The sequence below is a fragment of the Impatiens glandulifera genome, chromosome 7 (genome assembly GCF_907164915.1).
Source record: "Impatiens glandulifera chromosome 7, dImpGla2.1, whole genome shotgun sequence".
NCBI lineage: Eukaryota > Viridiplantae > Streptophyta > Magnoliopsida > Ericales > Balsaminaceae > Impatiens > Impatiens glandulifera.
In genome coordinates this window covers 35,538,561-35,561,892 of record NC_061868.1, presented here as the reverse complement: position 1 = coordinate 35,561,892, position 23,332 = coordinate 35,538,561, and the positions used below count along the sequence as shown (strand labels likewise).

General features: G+C 29.2%; 2 protein-coding genes and 1 pseudogene across 2 annotated transcripts; all 3 read right to left on the bottom strand.

The window, feature by feature from the left end:
* Positions 1–3,417: 3,417 nt before the first annotated feature.
* On the bottom strand, positions 3,418–7,112 carry LOC124945919 (glucan endo-1,3-beta-glucosidase 3-like). The gene is made up of 4 exons (XM_047486445.1): positions 6,910–7,112; positions 4,333–5,586; positions 4,221–4,248; positions 3,418–3,919 (listed from the first exon to the last, which is right to left on the bottom strand). Exons 1-4 carry the CDS (start codon positions 6,968–6,970, stop codon positions 3,748–3,750), a joined length of 1,515 nt encoding a protein of 504 aa, XP_047342401.1. The 5' UTR covers positions 6,971–7,112; the 3' UTR covers positions 3,418–3,747.
* Positions 7,113–15,305: 8,193 nt separating this feature from the next.
* LOC124909810 lies at positions 15,306–16,429 on the bottom strand (annotated as a pseudogene).
* A 205-nt stretch (positions 16,430–16,634) lies between these two features.
* Positions 16,635–17,066, bottom strand: LOC124909808 (glutathione S-transferase T2-like). The gene has a single exon (XM_047450445.1). It carries the CDS (start codon positions 17,064–17,066, stop codon positions 16,635–16,637), a length of 432 nt encoding a protein of 143 aa, XP_047306401.1.
* Between the last annotated feature and the right edge of the window lie 6,266 nt (positions 17,067–23,332).

The following is a 23,332-nucleotide window of genomic DNA, read 5'->3' as shown; positions in this document are numbered from 1 at the left end:
GATGTTTGAGTTTTGGGATAAAAATTGGGTTTTATCCCCAAAACTCATTCATCAAACGAGCCTTGTAAGCTTCCATTCATGTGGTAATTCAACTTATGAATTCAAATTGAAATTTTTACATTTCAGTTCAACTAATTTACATACTACTTGATTATTCAATTTTTTTATTGAAAAAAGATCCTAAAATCATTTGCAATTTTTTTGTCGAAACCAATTTCAATCAATCGATCCCAATCAAAAGTATCCAAATTTGATTTTGAAAATTTTCAAAATCGGGTTTCTGTTCTTAAGTTATAACTCAATAACAGTGACCCAAAAACCTTTCTAACTCATTTTTGGGGGTGTTAGGAGTATATTCAAATTAATTTCAAGTCATCCCGATCATGTTTGATCAAAACTTAAAATATTTATAAAATTTAAAATTTCAGTTTTTAGTTGATTAATACGAACAACCAATGTTCATGTTTTGATTTTATTTGATCATATATAAGGAAGCTATTAGTAAGCTCTTTATACCCAATAAAACTTTTAAATTCAACCCGATTTTTACTTAAGAACTATTTGAATCGAATGGAATATCATCCTAATTGAATGATGCATTAGGATGATGTTATAAATGATTATTGGGACTAGACGAAGCTCCCCATATCTTGTGATCGAATAATAGAGGCTCCAATCAAAATGATCAAACCTGCATTTTGATGTTTTGACGACTAACCGAGGATCATTTACATCCGACCGAGGAATCCTGACGTTTGATCGAGAAATCCCGCACCCGACCAAAGAGTTCTCGCATTCGACCAAGGATTCTTGGCGTCCGATCGAGAAATTCAACTAGGTTCAATTTCCGACCAAGAAAATCGAACCCTCCCCTATACTCAACCGAAGAATTCTAGCCCCGGCAGAGAACTCACATGCACCCGACCAATGAATCCTAACCTCGACTGAGGGTCCCTCACACCCAACCGAGAGTCTAGTGCCCATGATCGAGGAGTTCTAGTCCGCGATCGAGGGATGACACCCTTGACCAAGAGGACTGATCTAAGGACCTATTTGTTTAGGATTTTTATTTTATTTTTTATTTTTTTTAATTAGAAATCCCAAATCATTTTCTAAAAGTTTGAGAAAAATATGAAACAATTTCAAAATAACTTAGAATATTTTTATAAAGGCCTGTTTAGATTTATTTTTAAATTATAATGTCTTAAATTGATATTTTTCAGTATCTTTCTCAATAATCATCGACATTAATCGCAGGTACTAGCATTTAAATATTATTCTACAATTTAAATACGAGAAAAACATGTCCATATTTAGGATTTAAAAAATAATTGGTTAAATAAACATAATAAAACCAAATTTTCAAAAGTTAAGATTTTATTAAGTAGAGACCGTTCTTTAACAGGTACGGAGAATATAGTGTGAAAGCTCTTTCTCGAGTATCATCAAACATCAAACTCAAAAAATATTTTGTCAAATATACGTATAAAAGATATTTGATTGATTTTAAATTAAATCAATTATCGACTCTTTTATCAAATAAATAATCTTTTAGATTAATTATTTTTTAAATTTTAAAAATACATATTTCTTTTAATCAATTATAATTTTATTATTTTAAATTCAAAAAATTATTTATAATTGATCATAAAAAATTATAATTATTATTATAATTAATTTTAAAAATTTTGAAATACATTTTTGAATTAATTTTTTAAATAATATTTTATTAAAATATTTTTTACACACAAACCGAGGTTGAAATTTCTTGAAGGGATTTTTCGAGAAGGAATTTCTACGAATTACACATACAATAAGATATAATAAATAGTATACAAATAAGAGGAGTTTAAGTCTAATAATAAAAATAATATAAAAATACGAATCCCTAAAGTTACATCAAACACACACGAAACACAATGAGATTAATCATTTAAAAAACAAAAATAATTGTCCCGACTAAACATCATAACACAGTAATACAAAATGGGATCCTTATTCAAAATATGACTTCTTCAATTTGAACATCATCACACCATGTTTGCATGTTAAACTCAAAGACATATATGGGAATCAAGGAAAATTAATTACATAGTATTGTGAAAAGTGAAAATGTAGATAGACCCTTAACAAAGCAAAGACCTAGCCATAAACTTGTCTAGGCGCCCCTTGGAAATGCAATTTTGATACACTTATTTCTAAAACGTGTTGATAAATAAATATTGGGTCTTCCAAAGAACAATAAAATTTGGAAAGTTATTAATCAAGATTCTCAAATAATGATAGCTATTGTGCAAAAGAATTGGCTAAAAGTTTCACTTTTTCAAATTGGGTATTGACACTAATTATCACTCATGACTGGTTGATGTTTATGAACTCTCTTTTTAGTGAAAAGGAAAAAAACCTATATTAATATAAGAATGTATACTTTTTGCTTTCTTGCCTTTGGATATATGGAATATAAACTTTTGAGGATTTGCTCTTTGTGACTATCATGTTGATAATTATCTTAATTTGTTATCCTTTTTCATGCAAGTGTTATAGACAAAAGTAACATTTATCAAAGGAAAAATATTTATAATATAAAGAACCATTTGTCCATAGTTTCTAATAAGCGCCTAGCTTCCATAAAACACATATAATAGACTAATTAGACTATTTAATAATTCTTAACTTTTAAGATTAATTGTTGAGCAAGACTATTAAAATTGAAGTGTCCTCAAAATCGTTATGCATTTATAAATTCGTAAAATTGAGAATTTATAAATTCGTAAAATTGAGAATTTATAAAGATATTATAAGTTATATATGTATTAAGAATAAAATTAAATAAATAAATGACACTAAAAAGAAATTAAAGTTATAAAATCAATTAAAAAAGTTTAATTTATTTGAATGGGTAATATTTTTTTAATTTATAAATATACATTTATTTTATTTTTGTAAAATCTTAATATGGTAAGAGTTTACTTAAATTATACCTTGTTAGTCTGTTTTAAAATTTTAAGAATTAACTAGAGATGTTTTACGAGATGGAGTAGTTCACTAGTACGATGAATAAAGTATGTCTAATAAATACAATTTTAAGTCTTGGACAAATCGAGCTTCAAACAAAATAGTCTACAAAATAATAAGCCTAGTCCATTTCGTCTTTACAATGATCCCAATTTAAATAAATTTACATGTATTTGAGTATTAGTGAAAAACTATCAATTTATTTTTAAAAACTTGCACACATTGTATTTGGTACAAGTTAGATCACACACTCATTTAACAAGTGAACATAATAATAAAAAACATTTTTTTTAGTATACATGTTTTTTTTAGTATAAATATGTGTGATGACCATGTTACTACTATATATTGGAGTTGGAATGTTCAAATTATCCACATGCTTATTATAAAAGCCAACCTATAATAATAATAATAATTAATTCCTTCCATCCATTCATCATTTGATGAGAATAATACTAAACAACAATTTGCAATACAACTCATTAAATAAATTAATAATCCCTAGTTTCAAAGAATATCAGATTCAATGGAGTCAATAATTACATCAAACAGGTTGGCTTGTCTTGTCTTGGCTTGAATTGGGTTTCTCCACAAAGAGATCATCATCATCATACACAAAAAGAAGAAAAATAAACAACACCATCCTGAATGGTCATTCGACAAACCTCTCGGAGAGCAAACAAAATTGGGATTTTGGAGATAACCCAAAACGAGTCGTTTCCCCAACATGTTTTACAAGAACACGACAAAACTCGTCATAAACATCAACATCCCAATAACTAACCATCTACCATGACCAAGATCGTTACCACCTTCCAAAACTCGACCAGCAGCTGAAGTTGAGTTCGAGGAAGGAGCAAGTGATGTACTGTTTCTCGTAGTATTGTTTGTTGTCCCCCCACCGCTGCCCACCAAGATTAAATTTAGAGGACATTATGAGCTTGTTTGATGTATGTTAAGTTTTTATGAAAAAAACAGATTATTTAGGTAAAATGACTCAAATATCAACTTTAAGGTAATTTAGTATCCTGGGACAAGGGATAATTTGAGTATTAATCTCAAATAACTCATTATCTTGTCATCAACCAAAATATCCTCGCTTCTATATTTGTACCCAAACAACCCAAGATCGAAAAAGGACTCGGATTAAATCAAAATAACCCTTTAATCCTATGAAGACAACAAAAGAAGAGCTTATGACATACCTTCCTGGAAACATACAAGAGCCATGGCCTATACACAAAGAAACCAACACAATTTAGTAAACCAAAACATTACTTAAAGTAAACAAAAAGAAGGCGGAAAAAAGCAACATACTTGGGCTTGTAGTAGTGATTGTAGCAACCCCATTGAAGTTACAAGTTCCTTCACCCTTATTCATCCGTTGATAATACGAATCAAAAGCATAAGTCGAATGAGCAACAACATTATCCGGTTCATAACAAGGCTCACCCACCAACAAAGGAGAACAATCAACTTTCCCAGCTCCACAAGCCCAATCCAATGCGGCTTGCAACAACTTCGAATCCGCCCCATCCTTCGCTACACAATAAGTCTGATTCGTAGTATCATTCGCAAAAACCGACCCAGAACCCGTCACATGTAGAACATAAACAGGCACCCCATTCGAATCGAAAAGCCCCCAATTCTTCTCGGAAACTAAGCCCGGCCTTAAATCCTCGTTATATAGCTCGTATATATAAGTACTAATTGAAACCCCCGGGTGTTTAGGTGTCCCTGAATTGTTATATACGTGTTTGATTAAATTACTATTGTACGTGTTGGCGTTGTCTAAAGTTGCGTCGGGCTCGCTAGAGTCGCCTTTCGAAGGCCATCCCGATTCAGTTACAATAATCGGTATGTTCGTGAAGTTGAGATACGACATTGCAAAGTAAGCAGCGTCGACGACTGCGTCGAAAACATTCGTGTAGTGTAGAAGCGTGTTTGAATCGACTGCTTCCTTGTTTGGAGGGAGGGGGCGAAAAAGAGCGTAGTCTAACGGAATGACTCCGTTTGATTGCATGTAATCGTAATACGGGTACACGTTTAACATGATGGACGATCCACTCGATTGCAAAAACTTAAGTAAAGGGATCATAACCGGGTCCCATGTTCGGTTAAAGAATGCTTGTGAAGGCGGGAAAGAATCTAGGATTATCGAGGAAGCGAAGGGAGTTGAGACTTTGATTTGGGAATCAAGATTGGAAGCAATGAGAGCTGAGTAGATGAATTTCATCGCAGAGACTAGAATTGGAGCCGCGTTTGGGAGTGTGCTAAGGACTTCCGATCCAACGGCTATGGCTGTTATGTTGGTTGCAGGAACATGTGCTAGAATGTTTCGGGTGACCCAATTTGCGGCCGTGGCATTTGATTGTCCAATTCCTAGTAATTGGTCGTTTGGAACAGAGACTATTACGTTTATTCCAGTGTGTGCAAGTGCAAGAAGCATCGCTTGGTCAGCGTCGAAGAGTCTGACATGTCGGATATTCTGAGCCTTGAGAAGGGATGCAACCTCACTTGGGCTTGGCATGTCAGATAAGTCTGTTCCTATGTTAACGCCGATAAAACCATCTGCATGCAACAATAATTGTCACCAACACGAAAACTAAACCAAGAAAAATGACAGAAAAAACAAATTCTTTTAAGTAGCTCAAGCGTAAATAGTCTTGTCGGAGTAAAGTTCTCACTTTCCATTCCCATTGAGAACACTCTAATTGAATTGAATGTACTAACTAAGGAAGATTTGTCTGTCCAATGGGTCTAAGACTGCAGTAAACTACACATAAGATGGTTGTTGATAAGCTGAAAACCAATAAAACAGAGTAGATGTGGAAGATGCATTGTAGAAAGCTTGATTAATGAAAGATAAGTTAACAAATTGGGTCTATCTGGAAACACTTTATGTTCATTCCTCGATATAAATCTGATATGAATCCGCATCCAATAGAGATATGTTACCATGAGTATTATGAAACCCTTTGTTTCTTATTCCAATCTAAATGAGAACCGCTAATAAGACTTTGAACATGTACTAGACAAAATACACTTTGTACATTCCATAATATGTTTCAAAAAAGTCACAATACCAACAACTATTTTTTCTCTTATCATTAGGTGTTCAGACCAACTCATCCCCTATTTATCAGAGTGGCTTACACACCGCCATGAACCTCACTTCAATTGAGTTGGTTTTTAATGGGATCGAAAACTAGACCTCAGACATGGTTTCACATGAATCCACATGCTGTGATAATCTGAAACATTTTTGTTTCTGTATCTGGATTCAGATGAGAAAATATATACTAGACTAAACATAATTTTTAAACTTGATCACATCTGATTTCACATTGGAATGGAAATCTTACAGGAGATGTGTTTCCAAATTGTGACATTCCCAACAACAATTATTTTTCTCTTATCATCAAGTGTCTGGGAAAACCATGATCCCCATTTCAATCAAGGTGGTTTTTTAATGGAATTGTACACACTTAGTACAAGGTCTAATCATCAGAACTAGGGCAGATCATGTGGTAACAATACCAACCAGCAACAATGAAACTAAGTTTCTTCAACCATATTTGTCTACAAAGGGAGACAACATAGGAAAAAAACTTTGAAATTAATGTCTAACAAAGATCTTGCTCATAGAAGATTTGGGTTTGGTCCATCTTACCCAAACAGGCACTAAGAATGTTCAACATTCCATCAAAACACAACAAATCCCAGGATTGACAATAATAATGATGATTTTTTGAAGTCTAATCACATGGGAAGGTATCAAATCATAAAATGTTTGCTTGGAAACACCATATTTTAGAAATGAAAGTGAACATTGTGAGATTCAGAGACAGAGAAAAGAAAGAAAAAAAGGGTTATTGAAAGGAAACAACAAACCTTGACCAGAAACAGCAGCAGAAATGGTCAAAGCTGAAAGAATGAGAAGCAATAAAGCCATTGATGGACTCCAAAGCTTTCAATCTTTGAATATCATAGAAGCCCTTGAAGGAATTGAGAGAGAGAAGAGTTGCTTTTGACAGAGAGACAAGGAGGACTCAGTAGAGAAGCAGCAGAAGAAGAAAGTTAAGGACTGAGGAGGAGAGTGGTGATTTCTGATTTAATTTTAAAATATATAAAAATAATTATTATTGATTCTTTATTTGTAGGAGTACAACACAAAAGTGGGCCCCGCCAACTGGAGGATTCTTGAATAAAGAAAGAAAATGAAAGGGCAGATCAGTGATCTAACGGCGGAGATTCATCTTGCAGGACAAAAATGTTTCCCTTTTTAAGTCCTCGTCTTCCTATTTGTCTATATAGAACTTGTTTCGTGTTTTTTTTGGACTTTTAATACAAAGTAAAAATTATTATTTGAGATTTTGATAGGATAAATTATTAAAAATTTATTTTATGTTTAAAATTTAAATTTAATAAAAATTAATGTAATAATATTTGGATATTTAATTGATTAATTAAATGAGTAATAAAAAGAGTTTTCTAAAATACTTAAAAAAAAAAAATCATGATCAAACAAAGCTTTATTAGAATTGTTTGATTTTGTTTGTTTAAATTGTTATTTAAAAAAACATATTAAATAAAAAAAATTATTTAATATTTTATAATAAATTATTAATTTTTTGTATTTAGAAATAAATTTTAATTAAGATAAAATAAAAATAATTTAATAAAGTAAATAATCTAAAGTAAAACTCAAACCTATTATCAAGAGCTCCAATAATGTTGTAATTTTTTTTATTTTATTTTAAATTCTTATATTATATTTTTTTTATTTATCAAATTATTCAATTAATTAAATAAAATTTTATTTTACTTTTATAAATTTTAAATAAAAATAATATTATAATTATTTAACCAATTAAAACAAATGAATTCAACCTTTATTATAGGGTATTAATATATGATAATAAATAAAAAATAATAATTTAAATTAAAAAGTAATTTAATATTTTAATTAACAAATTATGTGATAGAATTGAGAAAACTATAAAAAAAAAAAAAAGAAAAAAAAAGGAAAGATTGAAATATAGTTAGTTATTCAAATAATCACGTAAAAATGCTTTAGTCTAAATATTTTATTTTAAAAAAAATCTAAAACAAAACTCAAATTCAATGATGTTGAGATTTTTTATATTTTTAATTCTTATATTATATTTTTACCATCAAGTCATTCAATTAATTAAATAATTTTTTTTATTACTCTTACAAAATTTAAATATAAAATAATATTATAATAATTTAATCAATTAATAATATAAATAACTTATTTTTTATTTAATAATAAAAAAATCAATTACAAATTTAAAATAACCAAAAAAAACAACTAAACTAGTATCTCTTAGTCATTACTTCCCATTAAAGCATGTTAAGTTAGAATGGTAACAATTAATTTATTAGAAATGGTTTTTTTACTAGTGAATTAGAATTATTAAATTATATTTTAACCATTTAATTAAAATAATTACAATTTATTTTTAAAAAAGAAGACCATTGAGCAACAGAAGTGGAACCTTGTTTGTATCTTATGATCAAATTATAAATTTACTAAAAATCTTTTTCTCTCATTATTTTGTGAAATTTTGCTAAGAAGTATTATCATGCGATATAGTAACCACCGTTATTAAAATTATAAAGATGTTTGGTTTGATTAATTTTTTATTTAAAGTAAAATTAATGATATAATTTATACCTTGAAAACAATATAAATTAGTAACACCTTACATCTCTTATAAGATTTAAGATGGTATTAAATTCTTAATTTCTTTTTACTAATTTTTTATTCAATTTTTCAATATTAACATTTATTTTTTTTATTTAATCTTTCATATGATTTTAATTATATTTTAATTTCAGTATATATTACTTACTTCTGTTTAGAAAATAAACTTATTTTATAAATTTAATTATTTAAATAATTGAAAATTTTATTTATTTTTAAAAAGAAAATTAATGTTTATTTTATAATTAGAAGTATAAAAATAATAATAATAATAATAATTATAATTATTATCTCTCCTATTAAATAGTCAATATGTTCAATAATGGTAGAAAAATATTATCTTTCATATTTTAAACTTAATTATAAAATAATATTAATTATTTATTTTTATATTATTGTTAAATTAAAATAATAACATAATTATATTATTATTTATTTTATATAATTAATAATATATAAACCATTTAAAATCAACTTTAAATAACATTAAAATATCAATTAAATTAATTAACAAAAAAAAATTAAAATAATAAAACATACTAAAATTTTATACTATTTACCAAACTTATATAATTTAGGCACGGTCTTACATTTTAAACCCAACAAATAATAATATATATAACTTATATCCTTTATATTTATTTTATACTTTTATATTTTAAAGGAGTGATAGGGCAATGAAATTTGAGAAAGAAAATGAATGAGAAAATAATGTGTCACTACATTGTTGAAAAAAAAATGATAAAATATAAATAAGAAGAGAAGAAAGAGAAATTTTGTTAATTTTTTGACTAATCAAATTGAGCTACATTTTTTCCACTCTTTTTTCTCCCTCAAATTCTCTCTCAATCATTTCTCAATATTTTATACTAAAATATAGTTTAAACCATAACCTCAGTATAATTAATATGATTTTTTATTTTAATAATTCAACGACTAATTAATTTTTATAAACTACTATTATTTTAATTAAAGTCAGCTATAATTTTAATAGCTGATCACTCGCTGACGTGGCATTGGAAATAATTATAGCTGGAGACTTTAAACGGTCGGAATATATAATGTGAATTAAATAGTTTCAACAACTTTTTACTGTTATTCAATTCATTTAATATTTTTAACTATTTATAATCACAAATTAAAGAAAAGGATTAAAAACAAATTAAATATCTATCAAAACATCATTCTTTTTTCTTTTTTTTTCTTTTTGTTTTTAATTGTGGTCTCTTCCCAGTTTTAAAAAGACATATTTTCTTCCTAATTTGTCTTTTTTTTTTCACCAAGGTGCATTATTGGCATCTTTGAAGTTTTAGCCTAAATTATGTCATATCTAAGATTTTGTGGTGTTTATTAAACTACGATAATTTCGGTTATATCCCAGCATAAGGATAGGTACACATTTTGTCAAATTTCCTATGGTGGTCTATTCATAAAGTATTAACGTTCAAAGAATTAGTTTTACTTTATAATAATTTAAATAAAGTAAATGGTAAATTAGTTATTAAATTTATTTTTATATTTTTTTATATTAATTATTTATATTAGTCAGATTTTTAATTAAGAGTTGCATTGTACTTTTATAAAAAATATATTATTAATTAAATAAATCATATCAGTTTAATCTTATTTTTAATAAGTCAATTAAATACTCATTATTTATTTTAATACCATCAACTCTAAAATTAAACTTAAGTAGGGATTGATAACTCTAAAAAAATAATTTAAAAGACCTCTTTACCCTTATCATTTTAATAAAATTACCTACTATATATTGAATTATTAGGTTTCAATTTCATTATATTCATTCTCTCTTTTTTATCTTCTATCTCTCATCTTCTCTCTCGACTTACTTACGGCACAAGGCATATAAGAGTCTACTTCTTCGTTTATATTAGTGCTAATTGATTCTCGATCTCTCGAATCTATTTCCGCCGTCTTCGATTACCGGGTAAAACTTTTAGTTTTTTTTTCATCTTCCTATATTCAATCGAATCAAGTAAGTTTTACTTTCTCTAATCTTTTAGATTTTCTTTGATTAGATTAATCTTGATATAATGTCTGTATGTGAAATTATATGTTCTTTCTGTTTCAAACACTTATTTGATTACATAATTCTTTCTGTTGTATATTATTTGATTCAGTATTTTTTTTATTTGTTAAATGTTATTTGTTCTTGTTTGAAGTTCTAAAAAAGTGACACATACAGAAGGTTAATTAAATAAGATTCGAGTCTTTATATATATTTATGCGGCTCATCAATCTTTAGTGGAATTATTTTAAATTTTTTACTGCAACTCTAAATAATCTAATGTTCTATTATGCAGATATATAAATAGTTTAAAAGAGAGTAAGAAGCAACTCCAAATAATCTAATGTTCTATTCTGCTGATATAGAAATAGTTTTAGAAGAGAGTAAAAAGAGAATAATATATATAGATTTAGAAAACAATCATTCTTTTTTTGTGCCTGTAAGGTGTTTGACATAATGCATCTGTATTGTTTGACATGTGGTTTGATGTGGGGTTATATATATATATATATATATATATATGAACATAAAAAGTAGAAGTCAATCAATATCCCAAGAGAACTAAAGAGAAGGAACCTACATTATTTGTAGACCGTTATTGGAAACTATGAATAACTGAAGAGAAAGAACATATATTATTTGTAGAAAGTCATCAAAATTTTTATATTAAACTCATCTTCTTTCTTACCACAAGAAGCCATTGTTTTCTAGCTTCAAATGTTTCTTACTAAGTAGCATCTACCATTCTCTATTTGCTTTATTTTATCACAAAGAATTGCACCCGCAATAGAGTATAAGGGATCATTCACATCAAACATGTCATCAAGAACTTTGGAGCATTCTTCTAGGTTCGGTTGATCCGAATCTTTTAAATTCTTAAGAACTTCTAATATATGATCATCAATACTCTCATCTTTGCTTGTCTTCCGTCGTTTATGTTTTGAATGTTCGATGTTAGCGGGATATACAAGACTACTAGGTATCTCTATATTCAAATCAACATCAACGATTATGGTGTTCTTTGGAGGACATTGTGGTTGTCCATTCATAGAAGGACCCCAAACATCTTTCCAGTAGCTCCGATACTATCAAATAATGTATTCATCTCATCTGCATATTGTAGTCCGGCATATCTGAATTGTTTTGCATCAGGATAAACTTATCATAAAATAAATCAGATATGCCGGACTTCAATTTATTTGATGTTTGGGGTCCTTATATGGATGGACAACCACAATGTCCTCCAAAGAATACCACAATCGTTGATGTTGATTTGGATATAAATATACCTAGCAGTCCTGTATCTCCCGCTAACATCGAACTTTCAAAATATAAACGACGGAAGACAAACAAAGATGAGAGTATTGATGATCATATATTAGAAGTTCTTAAGAATTTAAAAGAGTAAGATCAACCGAACTTAGAAGAATCCTCCAAAGTTTTTGATGACATGTTTGATGTGAATGATCCCTTATACTCTATTGTGAGTGCAATTTTTTGTGATAATAAAGCAAATAGAGAATGATGGATGTTCCTTAGTAAGAAAACATTTGAAGCTAGAAAACAATGACTTCTTGTGGTAAGAAAGAAGATGAGTTTAATATAAAATTTTTGATGACTTTCTACAAATAATATATGTTCTTTCTCTTCCGTTATTTATAGTTTCCAATAATTGTCTACAAATAATGTAGATCATTCTCTTTAGTTCTATTCAGTTATTGATAACTGGATATTGATTGACTTCTACTTTTTATGTTCAAATATATATAATAATTCCCACATCAAGCCACATATTATTATGTCAAACAATAGAAATGTATTATGTCAAAACTCTTGCAGGCACAAAAATAATGATTGTTCCGTAAATTTATCTTTATTCTTCTCTTTTTACTCTCTTTTTAAACTATTTCTATACCAGACCAGCAGAAAAGAAACATTATATTTTTTCTTCTCTTTTTACTCTCTTCTTAATCCTTTTTTAAACTATTTCTATATCAGCAGAAAAGAACAGTAGATTATTTGGAGTTGCAGTCAAAAAATTAAAATCACTCCACTAAAGATGGATGAGCCGCATAAACATAGATAAAGACTCAAATCTTATTTAATTAACCTTTGGTATGTGTCACTCTGTCTAGAACTCCAAACAAGAAGAATACAATTAATAAATGAAAAAAACACTAAATCAAATAATATAACAGAATTTTTTTTAATCAAATAAGTGTTTGAAATAGAAAGAACATATAATTTCACATACAGACACTCTATCAATATCAATCTAATAAAAGAAAATTTAGAAGATTAGAGAAAATAAAACCTTCTTGATTCGATCAAATACAGGAGGATGAAAGGAAATTGAAAGTTTTACCCGGTAATCGAAGGCAGTGGAGATAGATCTGATAGATCCAGGAGATCAAGAGAGAAGATGAGAGATAGAAGATAAAGAAGAGAGAAGATAAAGAAGACAGAAGATAATAAAAGTGAAAACCTTATAATTCAATATATAGTTGGTAATTTTATTAAAATTATAAGGGTAAAGAGGTCTTTTGGATATTTTTTTAGAGTTCCGTGTTTAGTATTTTTTTTAACTTTTAAAATAAGCTTTCTATTTTAGCTTATTATTTTTAACATGTTTCCATTTAAGTCTATAAAAATAAGTGATTATAATGATGTGTTATCAAACAGGTTTATATTAAATAAGTTCTTAATATGTTAAATTAAGTGACAAGTTAAGTTATCAAACACTCCCTAAGTTATCTTTCTCTTACTGGAGACAGAGAAGAGCACGTAACAACGAGTGTAGATCTTAGGTTTGAGAATGTTGTTTAGTATCGGTCTTCTTGCTGGGTTTAAAGACAAAAATATGGAAAATAAAATACGAAAGAAAATGTTTTATTTTTTATTTTTTATATATTATACATACTATCTTGTAAAAAAAATAAACTCTTCACATTCTCTATGATTAAGTAGCATAACCTTTTTATATACTCTTCATCAATACTACTATTACCTTTTATATGTCCTTCATCAATACTACAATTAATTAAAGAAACATTAATTTTAACACTCCTCCTTAATGTTTTTATTGGTAATGCCTAACAAATCTAGTAGGTAGTCGAATTTGTTCTAAGGAAGTGCTTTAGTAAAAAATAGCGCAAGTTGATCTCCGGTCTTTACGTGTTTGATCATCACTTATTCATCATCCACCACTTCACGAATGCAGTGATGCTTGAGATTGATGTGCTTTGTTTGACTATAAAATACCGATTTTTTCGACATAGCAATTGCCAATTTGTTGTCGCAAAAGAGAGTTGTTTCCATGACTTGTTTCTCCCTCATGTCTTCTAAAATCTTCTGTAACCAAACCATTTATTTAGTCACTTCGTTTGCTGATATGTATTTAGCTTCGAAGGAGGAATGAGCAACTCTATCTTGTTTTTTTGACGCCCATAAAAAAATTACTGAACCGAGTGAAAAACAATACATGAACGTATTATTCATGTCATCCATGCTTTCATCATAATCACTATCACATAATCTAAACAACTCAACATCTTCTCATTTCTTTCAAACATGAGACCATACTCCATGGTCCCTTTTATGTATTGCAACAATCTCTTTCCAACTCCAAAATTAATTTTGCTCGGTCGGTGCATAAACCAAGATAATAATCCCGTATTATACATGATATTGGGTCTCGTAGTGGTAAGATATAACAAACTTCCAACAAAACTTCTATATTGTATCGCATCGGCATCACCACTACCATCATCTTTCACCAACTTCTCATTTACTACCAACAGAGTCATCACAAGATTACAATTCTCCATTTTGAATTTTGAATCAATATTTTGGGCATACTTCTTTTGACAAATAAAACACATCCATCATGTTGATCAATCTTAATACCCAAGAAGTAATGTAACAAGCCCAAATCATTCATCTCATGTTTTTTCATCATATCAGTTTTGAACTCATTGATCATTTTTCATCATTTTCAGTAAAAATCAAGTCATCAACATAAAGAGAGACAATGAGCATACCAGATTCACCGTGCTTGATGTAGAGTGTCAGCTCGTTAGAGCATGTCCAACACACAAGACCTCTGCCCATTTATTTTGTCAAATAATTCTTCCACCTCAGTTGAAAGCGGACACATGTTATACTTGGGAAAAACACGGTAATGCTTCCGCCTTTTTCTCTAAATTATTAAAATGTTATTTTTATTTGATACTATTTTAAGTATTATAAAATTACATTTTTTAAAATAATAAAATATAAAATATTTTTATAATTTAAAATATATTATAATATTAAAAACATTACAAGAATAATGCAAGTACAATAAAATACATAAAATTTTAAACATTTTGACGGACATCATGGAATTATGAAATATGCTCCACCAAATCGGTTTGTAATTGACGATATTTTTGTCTATCACGAATTTGAATATTTTTTTCGATATAATTCTCATACGGAGCAAATGGTTCCTCGCCCAAATCTGGTTGTGTTAATCCGTTTGTTGTGTCATCGTAAAGATGGTAGCATACCAAATGGAGTAGCATATGTGTCTCTCTCGTCCTCGACAATCATGTTGTGAAGTATAATGCATGCTCTCATTATTTTTGCTAGATCTCCTTTATCCCAGAATCGTGCAGGATCACGTACAATCGTAAAATGAGATTGCAACACACCAAATGCTCGTTCAACGTCTTTTCTTTGACCCTCTTGATATTTAGAAAATAATTTTCTTTTTTCACCTTGTGGACGTGGAATTGTTTTGACGAATGTTGGCCATTCAGGATATATTCTATCAGCTAAATAGTACCCCAAGTTGTAGTTGTTACCATTCACCGTGTAGTTTATTTCTGGAGCACGACCTTCTAGTACTTCATCGAATAAAGGTGACCGATCTAATACATTTATGTCATTGTTAGAATCGACAACTCCGAAAAATGCACGCCATATCCATAGATCGGACGATGCAACTGCTTCAAGTAGGAGTGTTGGTACCCCTTTGTGACCACTCAAAAACATCCATTTCCATGCTTTTGGACAATTTTTCCACTACCAATGCATACAGTCAATACTACCTAACGTACCAGGAAAACCGCAAGCATCCCCCATTTGTAATAGACGTTGTACATCATTCAAGTTTGGTTTTCACAAGTATTCACTTTCGAATACCAAACCACATCAGTGACAAACTTTTTCAAACATTCAATCGCGGTGGACACACCAATTCGCACATAGTCATCAATAGCATCATCAAATACTCCATAAGCCAACATACGAATGGATGCAATGCATTTTTGTAGAGGCGACAAACCTTTCCTTCCCAATGCATCAACCCTTTGTTGGAAATATGGATCAAAATTTGAAAGAGCTTCCACAATACGAAGAAAAATATGCCTTCCCATTCGAAACCTCCTTCGAAATGTCTCTAGAGTATACACTGAATTTTCAACAAAATAATCTCTCACTAGACGTTCATGGTTTACTTCACGATTTTTGTATATCGTCCTCTGAGGCGTTGATGAAGTGCCTTCTCCGTAAAGTTGATTAAAGAGATTAAGTCGACGTTCTTCGAGAGAATCATCAAAGAAAAACTCTTTAACAAACTCCTTTGATACATTAGAATTGTTATCCATATTTGATGGTTTTGAAAAACTTGCAAATAAAATGGCTACAAGTATGATGTTATATAGAACTTGAAATGAATGTATTCTAACGACAATATTATAACGGCTATATTCCAACAACAATATTCCAACGGCAATATTTCAATAAAAATATTACATCATAAAAACTAAAAATGACATACATAAATAAAATAACAATGATTACATTCAACAACTAAGATCTCCTTTTAGCAATTTGTTCAAGCAACGAAGCGTGAATCTTACGTTGAGTCTCGTTCATCACATTAGTGTCGGCCATAATAATCTTCATGTCCAACTCTTGTTGTTTAAGTTCCAAATCCTTTTGTTGGTTCTTATTAAATTCATCAATCAGAGATAACTTCCTGTATGCAACAACTTTTATTTCTTTGTATTCTTCAACTACCTTTATTTTTGCATTTTTCTTAGCTGCTTTTATACCTTGGGGACGAACTAGAGATTCCACAACATCATTGGTGTCTGTTGGTGTATCATTGTTAGTTGACGATGAATAAGCTTTAGTACCACTTAATTTAGTTCTCTTTGTACTCCCACTATTTGTTGAAGTGGTTCTCCACTTTGGGTGTTTCCGTAGCTCACCCCAATGCTTGTCAAAGTTACACTTCATTTTGTAACGAGTCCTATAGAGTTCATGAGTTGACTCTATTATGTTGTCCAGATTTGAACCACTCCCAATTCTTTGTTCAGCTTGTTCATAACACGATCCATATTTCTGAGTTCCTTCATTGATTCGTTACCATCTTCTCCTTATATCCACAACACCTCTTTTGATAAGACCGGGAATACTATCTTCGCAATATTGACGAATCCGTTCCTAGAATACTTCACCTTTTTGGTCGGTACCAATTTGAGAATCGATCGATACATTTAACCAAGCACTAATTAAGAGTTTGTCTTCTTCCCAATTCCACTGAACAATGTTTTCTCGTATATTTTCAACTTCCATAAAATCGTCATTCAAATCTATAACATTTCTACTATTAAAGGTAGAAAATTGGGAATGTGGAGATTCTTCAAAATTTGTAGGCGTTTGATTGTTTTCGACTTGTAAAAATGGTGTTGAAAATTTTTGACCGTACATAAATGGATACGTTTCAGAATTTTGAGGATACGAAAATAAATTATTTGAAAATGGAAATGGAAAATTGGAAGCTTGAGAATTGAAATTTGGATTTTGTAAGTTCGAAAATTGACTGGGATTCATTTTTCTTGATTGACTATATTTTGTAGAAAAAATAAAATGTAGAATGAACCAATTTTACTCAATATTTATAGTACTAAATTATATTACCGTTATAATTTATAACGGATATAAAACATGTTAATATAATTAATAGAAAATATATTAATTTATTTAAAATATATATTTATTAATTAAATATATAACTAATATTCCTATATTATAGAAAAATTTGAAAATTTGGGGGCCTTTAAAAATGGGAAAAAATAGGGGTCCTGTATATTATATTATATAATAATTAATAAAGTCAGGGTTGGGCATGTCCGGCATAGAGGGCGCTGCCCTCCTTTTGCTTTTACACACAACGCAGAAAATTAACAAAAGTAATGACCGACTCTTTTACACGCTGTCCGATGCAGACACAGGTCATGCGCTGCATATGCTCTTAGAACTCTTAAAAAAAATCTTTCGGCAAAGTACTCATCGATATTTCCATATCATGCACGAGGTGCTTATTTCAATCCGTACAATGTTATTTCAACTTGTATAATTTTTTTCTTCACCTTTAATATTGAAGCCTTGACGTTGTACCACATATACCTCTTCTTTCAACACTCCATTCAAGAAGGAAAATTTCACATCAAGTTGGTAAAACTTCCAACCTTTGTGAGCGACTAATGCAATCAACTTCCTTATCATTTTGTGTCTCGCAACTAGTCAAATGTCTCATGATAGTCGACTACAGGTTGTTGAGAATAACCTTTTGTAACCAATTTTGCCTTGCATTTTTTAACCAAACCATCGGGACTCATTTTCGTCTTGTAAATCCACTTTAACCAATCACATATTTTTCTTCCGGCTTCTCAACTAACTCCCAAGTTTCATTTTTTCGATTATTTTGATTTCTTCTTCCATCGCGTTCCCTCAAACCTCTCTTGAATATTTTATTCAAAGTTCTCGGGTTCTAGAACACAAGAATTACATTGAGCATATATGTCGTTTAAATTTATCATTTTTATCATAGTAGAGCTTGAAGAGGATGAACTCGCCCCAGGTTGTGTTGTCGGGGATTGTTGATGCTCACTTTCTTCATATCCACTTTCATTGACTCGTCTCGATTTCTCCATCTGATCTTCTTAAAATAACATCATTTTCACATTCTCACACTTTTCCCTTTCTAATCTCATTTGTATTTTTCATTGAAGATCTCATCCCGACTCTCAATCACCTTATTTTTCTTCAAGCTAAAAAATCGATATCCCTTCGACTTGGTGCTATAGCAACGAACACACAATTTTTTCACCTTTATCTTCAAGTTTGTTTCTCATTTCTTTTGGGACATGAGCATAACATATGGATCCGAACACTTTCAAGTGATTGCCTAGTGACTTTCTAACCCGGACCATGCCTCAAATGGTGTATTGTTTTCAACCGCCTTTATTGGACATCGATTCAACAAATAAATTGTCGTATAAGTTGCTTTGGTCCAAAAAGTCAATGGTAACCCCTTTGTATTCATCATGGTTCTCGTTATTTCAACAATTGTTCGATTCTCCCTCTTAGTAACGCCAATTTGCTCCAGCGTAAAACTCATCGTCAATTTTCTTTCAAGGACAATATCTTCACAATATTTCTCGAACTCCTTCGAGTTGTATTCTCCACTTCTATCACTTCTCAATATTTTAATCACCTTACCACTTTGTCTCTCGGTCATTCTTTGAAACCTCTTGAAAACAGAAAGTACTTCTATGAGAGTTTGTGGACATCGAACCACAAATATTGGTGTGAACGAGCTCCAACAGTGATTTTTCTCTCCAAGCTTTCTCTTTCGAAAACATCTCTTGATGGATTTTACCAAGAGTACATGCCTCACAAACATCATGCCTAACATCAATATTTGGCAACCCATACACCATATTTCTTCTTCTCAACAATTTCAAGCTCTCAAAATTCACATACCCAAGTCGTTTATGCCACAACTATGACATATCTTCAATATCGACCTTCATCGATACACAACTTGCGGGTTTAAGATTAAGAGAAAAATTTCGATTCTTCTCCATCTTGACAACTGTTATCAACTTTCTATTATTTTTCTTGTCAATTTTTTTACAATAATCATCATCGAAGTAAATTGCATGACTATTTTGCATAAGTTGCTTAACACTTAGCAAATTTTGAGCTAAATCCAGAACAAACAACACATCATGGATTAATAATTTACCTTTCTTTGAACCTACATCAATCATATCTCTTCCATTTGATTTTACTACAACACCATTACCCATTGTGATTTGAGTTGTGTCGCTCTTGTCAAATTTGCAAAAAATTGACATGTCTCTAGTCATGTGATTGTTGCACTCACTATCAACATACCACTAGTTATCATTTTTATGATAGCTGCTTGACATGAAAAAAATGTGCTTCCATCACTTTCACAATTCATTTTATCCTCGATATAATTGGCTTGTTCTCGAAATCATTTTTTATATGACAAAAACCTCTTGCAATTAAAACATTGATGTTTACCTTTTTTATAACAATTTTCTTCAATATCACCCGATTTTTTACAATGATTGCAAAATTTGTTATCAATGGAAGTTTCTACATCCCCTTCGGTCACGCCCTCGATCTCTTCCATAACTTCCATCGCCACGAGAATATTAACGTTTACTCGAGCTTTCAGTAGAATCTTCTTTTACATTTTCCTTCGATTGAAATGCACTATCAAGGGAAACTTTAGTACGACGTTTCATCCGTTGTTCATGCATCTTAAAAGAACCCATCATATCGTGAATATTAAGTGACGAGAGATCTTTCATTTCTTCAATGATGAGCACCATATTGTCATACTTCGAAGAAAGACTAATCAAAATCTTCTCGCAAATTGTTTTGTCGGTTAAATCGTCGCCAAAACACTTGATTTGGTTTACATCTTCGATCACCATTGAGAAGCACCCTTGTAGAGTATCTTTCTCCTTCATCCTCAAATTTTGAAACTCTCGTTTGAGAGAAAGGAGCTTCACTGTCTTCATTTTGTCAGTCCCATCAAACTCCTTTTGCAATATATTTCATGCTTCCTTCGATGTATTAATTCCTATTATTCTTAGAAAAAACTTACTAGATATACTTTGTTGAATAATAAACAAGTCCTTCACATTTTTTTTCTCCTTTAACTTTTTATTGGATGGCCGATCTGATGATCCTGCGGCATTCGATTCTTTAGTGCATTCGTTCTCTACCATATTCCATAAATCTTGTGAGAGCAAGAGTGTATTCATCATAACACTCCAATAATCATAATTTTTTCCGTCGAAAACGACTTGGGCTTCTCATATCGGCCAAGCATCTCCTAGCATCGCCATGAATCAATATCAAAACTCTGATATCATATATGTTGGGTTCAAAGAGATAAAATAGGGAAGAGAAGAGACAAAAAGAAATGATTTATTTTTATTTGTTATATCTATTCATATCCTCCATAGGTATTTATATAAACAAGATAAACACTTCATGTATCCTATAATTAAGTAGCACAATCTTTTATATGCTTTTATCAATATTATTATTCATTAAAAAAACATTAATATATATAATAATAATAAATAAATAAAATCATTTGTCTATGTGATATCTATGTCCTTTAACCAGAGGGATAAAAATATATATAGTTTTTTAATATTACCTATATATATATTGACTAAAATCACTAAATTATTTACATGATTTTTTTAATTTTTTTATATAAATACCATATAAATAAAATTAACGGTGTTTAAATAAAACAATATTTTGTTTTGTATAATTTTATCATTAAGGAGTTTTAAATTGTAAGATTGGCAAGAAATAGTATGAAATCTCAATTGACCTCAAGTGACCTAATTTGACAATTCAATTTATAAGTTTATATATAAAAATATGAAATAATGCTTAAAAATTCTATTAAAATCATAATATATATATATATATAAAAGTGTATAAATGTGATGAAATATTATATTTATCTAAATGTATACAATAATAACATTTTTAAATAAAAAATAAAATTGTATAATATAAATTATATATAAAACAAAAAAAAATTAATTACAAAATATTATATATATATATATATATAAATATTTGTCTTTAAATATTTTCTGATATTATTATTATATATATATATATATATATAATAAATTTTCTCTATATTATTTTAAATTATTATACATATATATATATATAAATAAATAAAATGTATTTATAAATAAATTAATAGATATAAATATAAATAATATATAAATGTTTAGATAAACCTATAAACATGTTAATTTTTAAAATGTTTGACCTCGTTTTTAGGGTCGATTTGTACCTCGCAATTGGTCTGACCCTATGCATTACCTTTCGCTCGAATGTTTCTGCGATAGGAGACAAGCAATAAACTTTAATGGTAAACTCAATCTTATAGTTTATACTTTATTAAATCCCTTGATTTAATTTTCCTCTCGAATATCATAAAACACGGTGAGGAAACAACTTACTTAGGAGTCGCCACATTGACGTAGCTTAACACTATTTTAAACCACTTAGTTTATTTCTCAAATAACTAAGAAAGAAATAATTTTTAAAAATTTGTTGGACTCGGTGCTTGATTACGTGTGAAAAATAGTCTTAATGTTATGAATTAAACCCGTCCAAACAGACGATCACTACTCCAAAATAAATTTTGCATTTCGAATTTAATATGACATGTTACACATTTTTTTATAAATTTAATTATAAACCTAACCTTATTTCTTTCCGAAATATTCTACTTATACCCTAGTTTATAATCTAAAAGAGTTATGTTATTTTCATTCTTAAAATGTATTTAAACCTTAACATTTAATAGGCAAAAATTTCGTATAAGTTCAGCCAAAACACTTAAAGTGGCATATATGGACCGAAAATTGGTGAATGATTTAGATAAAAAAAATGGTTTAAATTTGCATTATGTCCAAAAGTTAAAATTAATATATCAAAAATTAAGAAAATAATGTGAAAATCGTCCTTAAATTTTTCTCATATTTTTTTGGCACATTTAACACAAGTTATAAACACTACAAATTATGCAAAATTAGATAAATTGACCAAACTATCCTTAAACAGAATTTTCATATTCCATAAAACATAGAAAATTATTCTGAGTCGTTTCCAATTTTTCATATTTTTTTTTAAAAATGTTTAAAGCCTTCTTAAATTAAAAATAAATTTAAGACCCCATTATGCTAAAACAATTAAGCAAATAGGCCCTTAGATCATCTCCAACACTGGAAACTCAACTATATTATAGGTTTTAACCCTCCAACCCACCTGTAAATTCAATTGTATTTTTTGTTTTCCTGCAAAATCTCTCTCCTTTAAACCCAAATATGCAGGAACACTGTTTACATACTCAAAAGATTTTCAAAACTTTTATTTCAGTCATTTTAATTTGTTTTTAATTAATTTATATAACTTATTTATATTTTAATTTATTTATATTTTAATTTGTTTAAATGTTTTATTTATTTATATTTTAATTTATTTATATAATTTATTTATATATTTTGATAATTTTAATTTGTTTATACGATTAACTTATATTTATTGATAAATTGTCTATTTTATGTGTGGAAAGTATGTTTTAATAAGGTTTGTTTTGCTGTATTTTTTTGCTTGTGAAATGTAGTTTG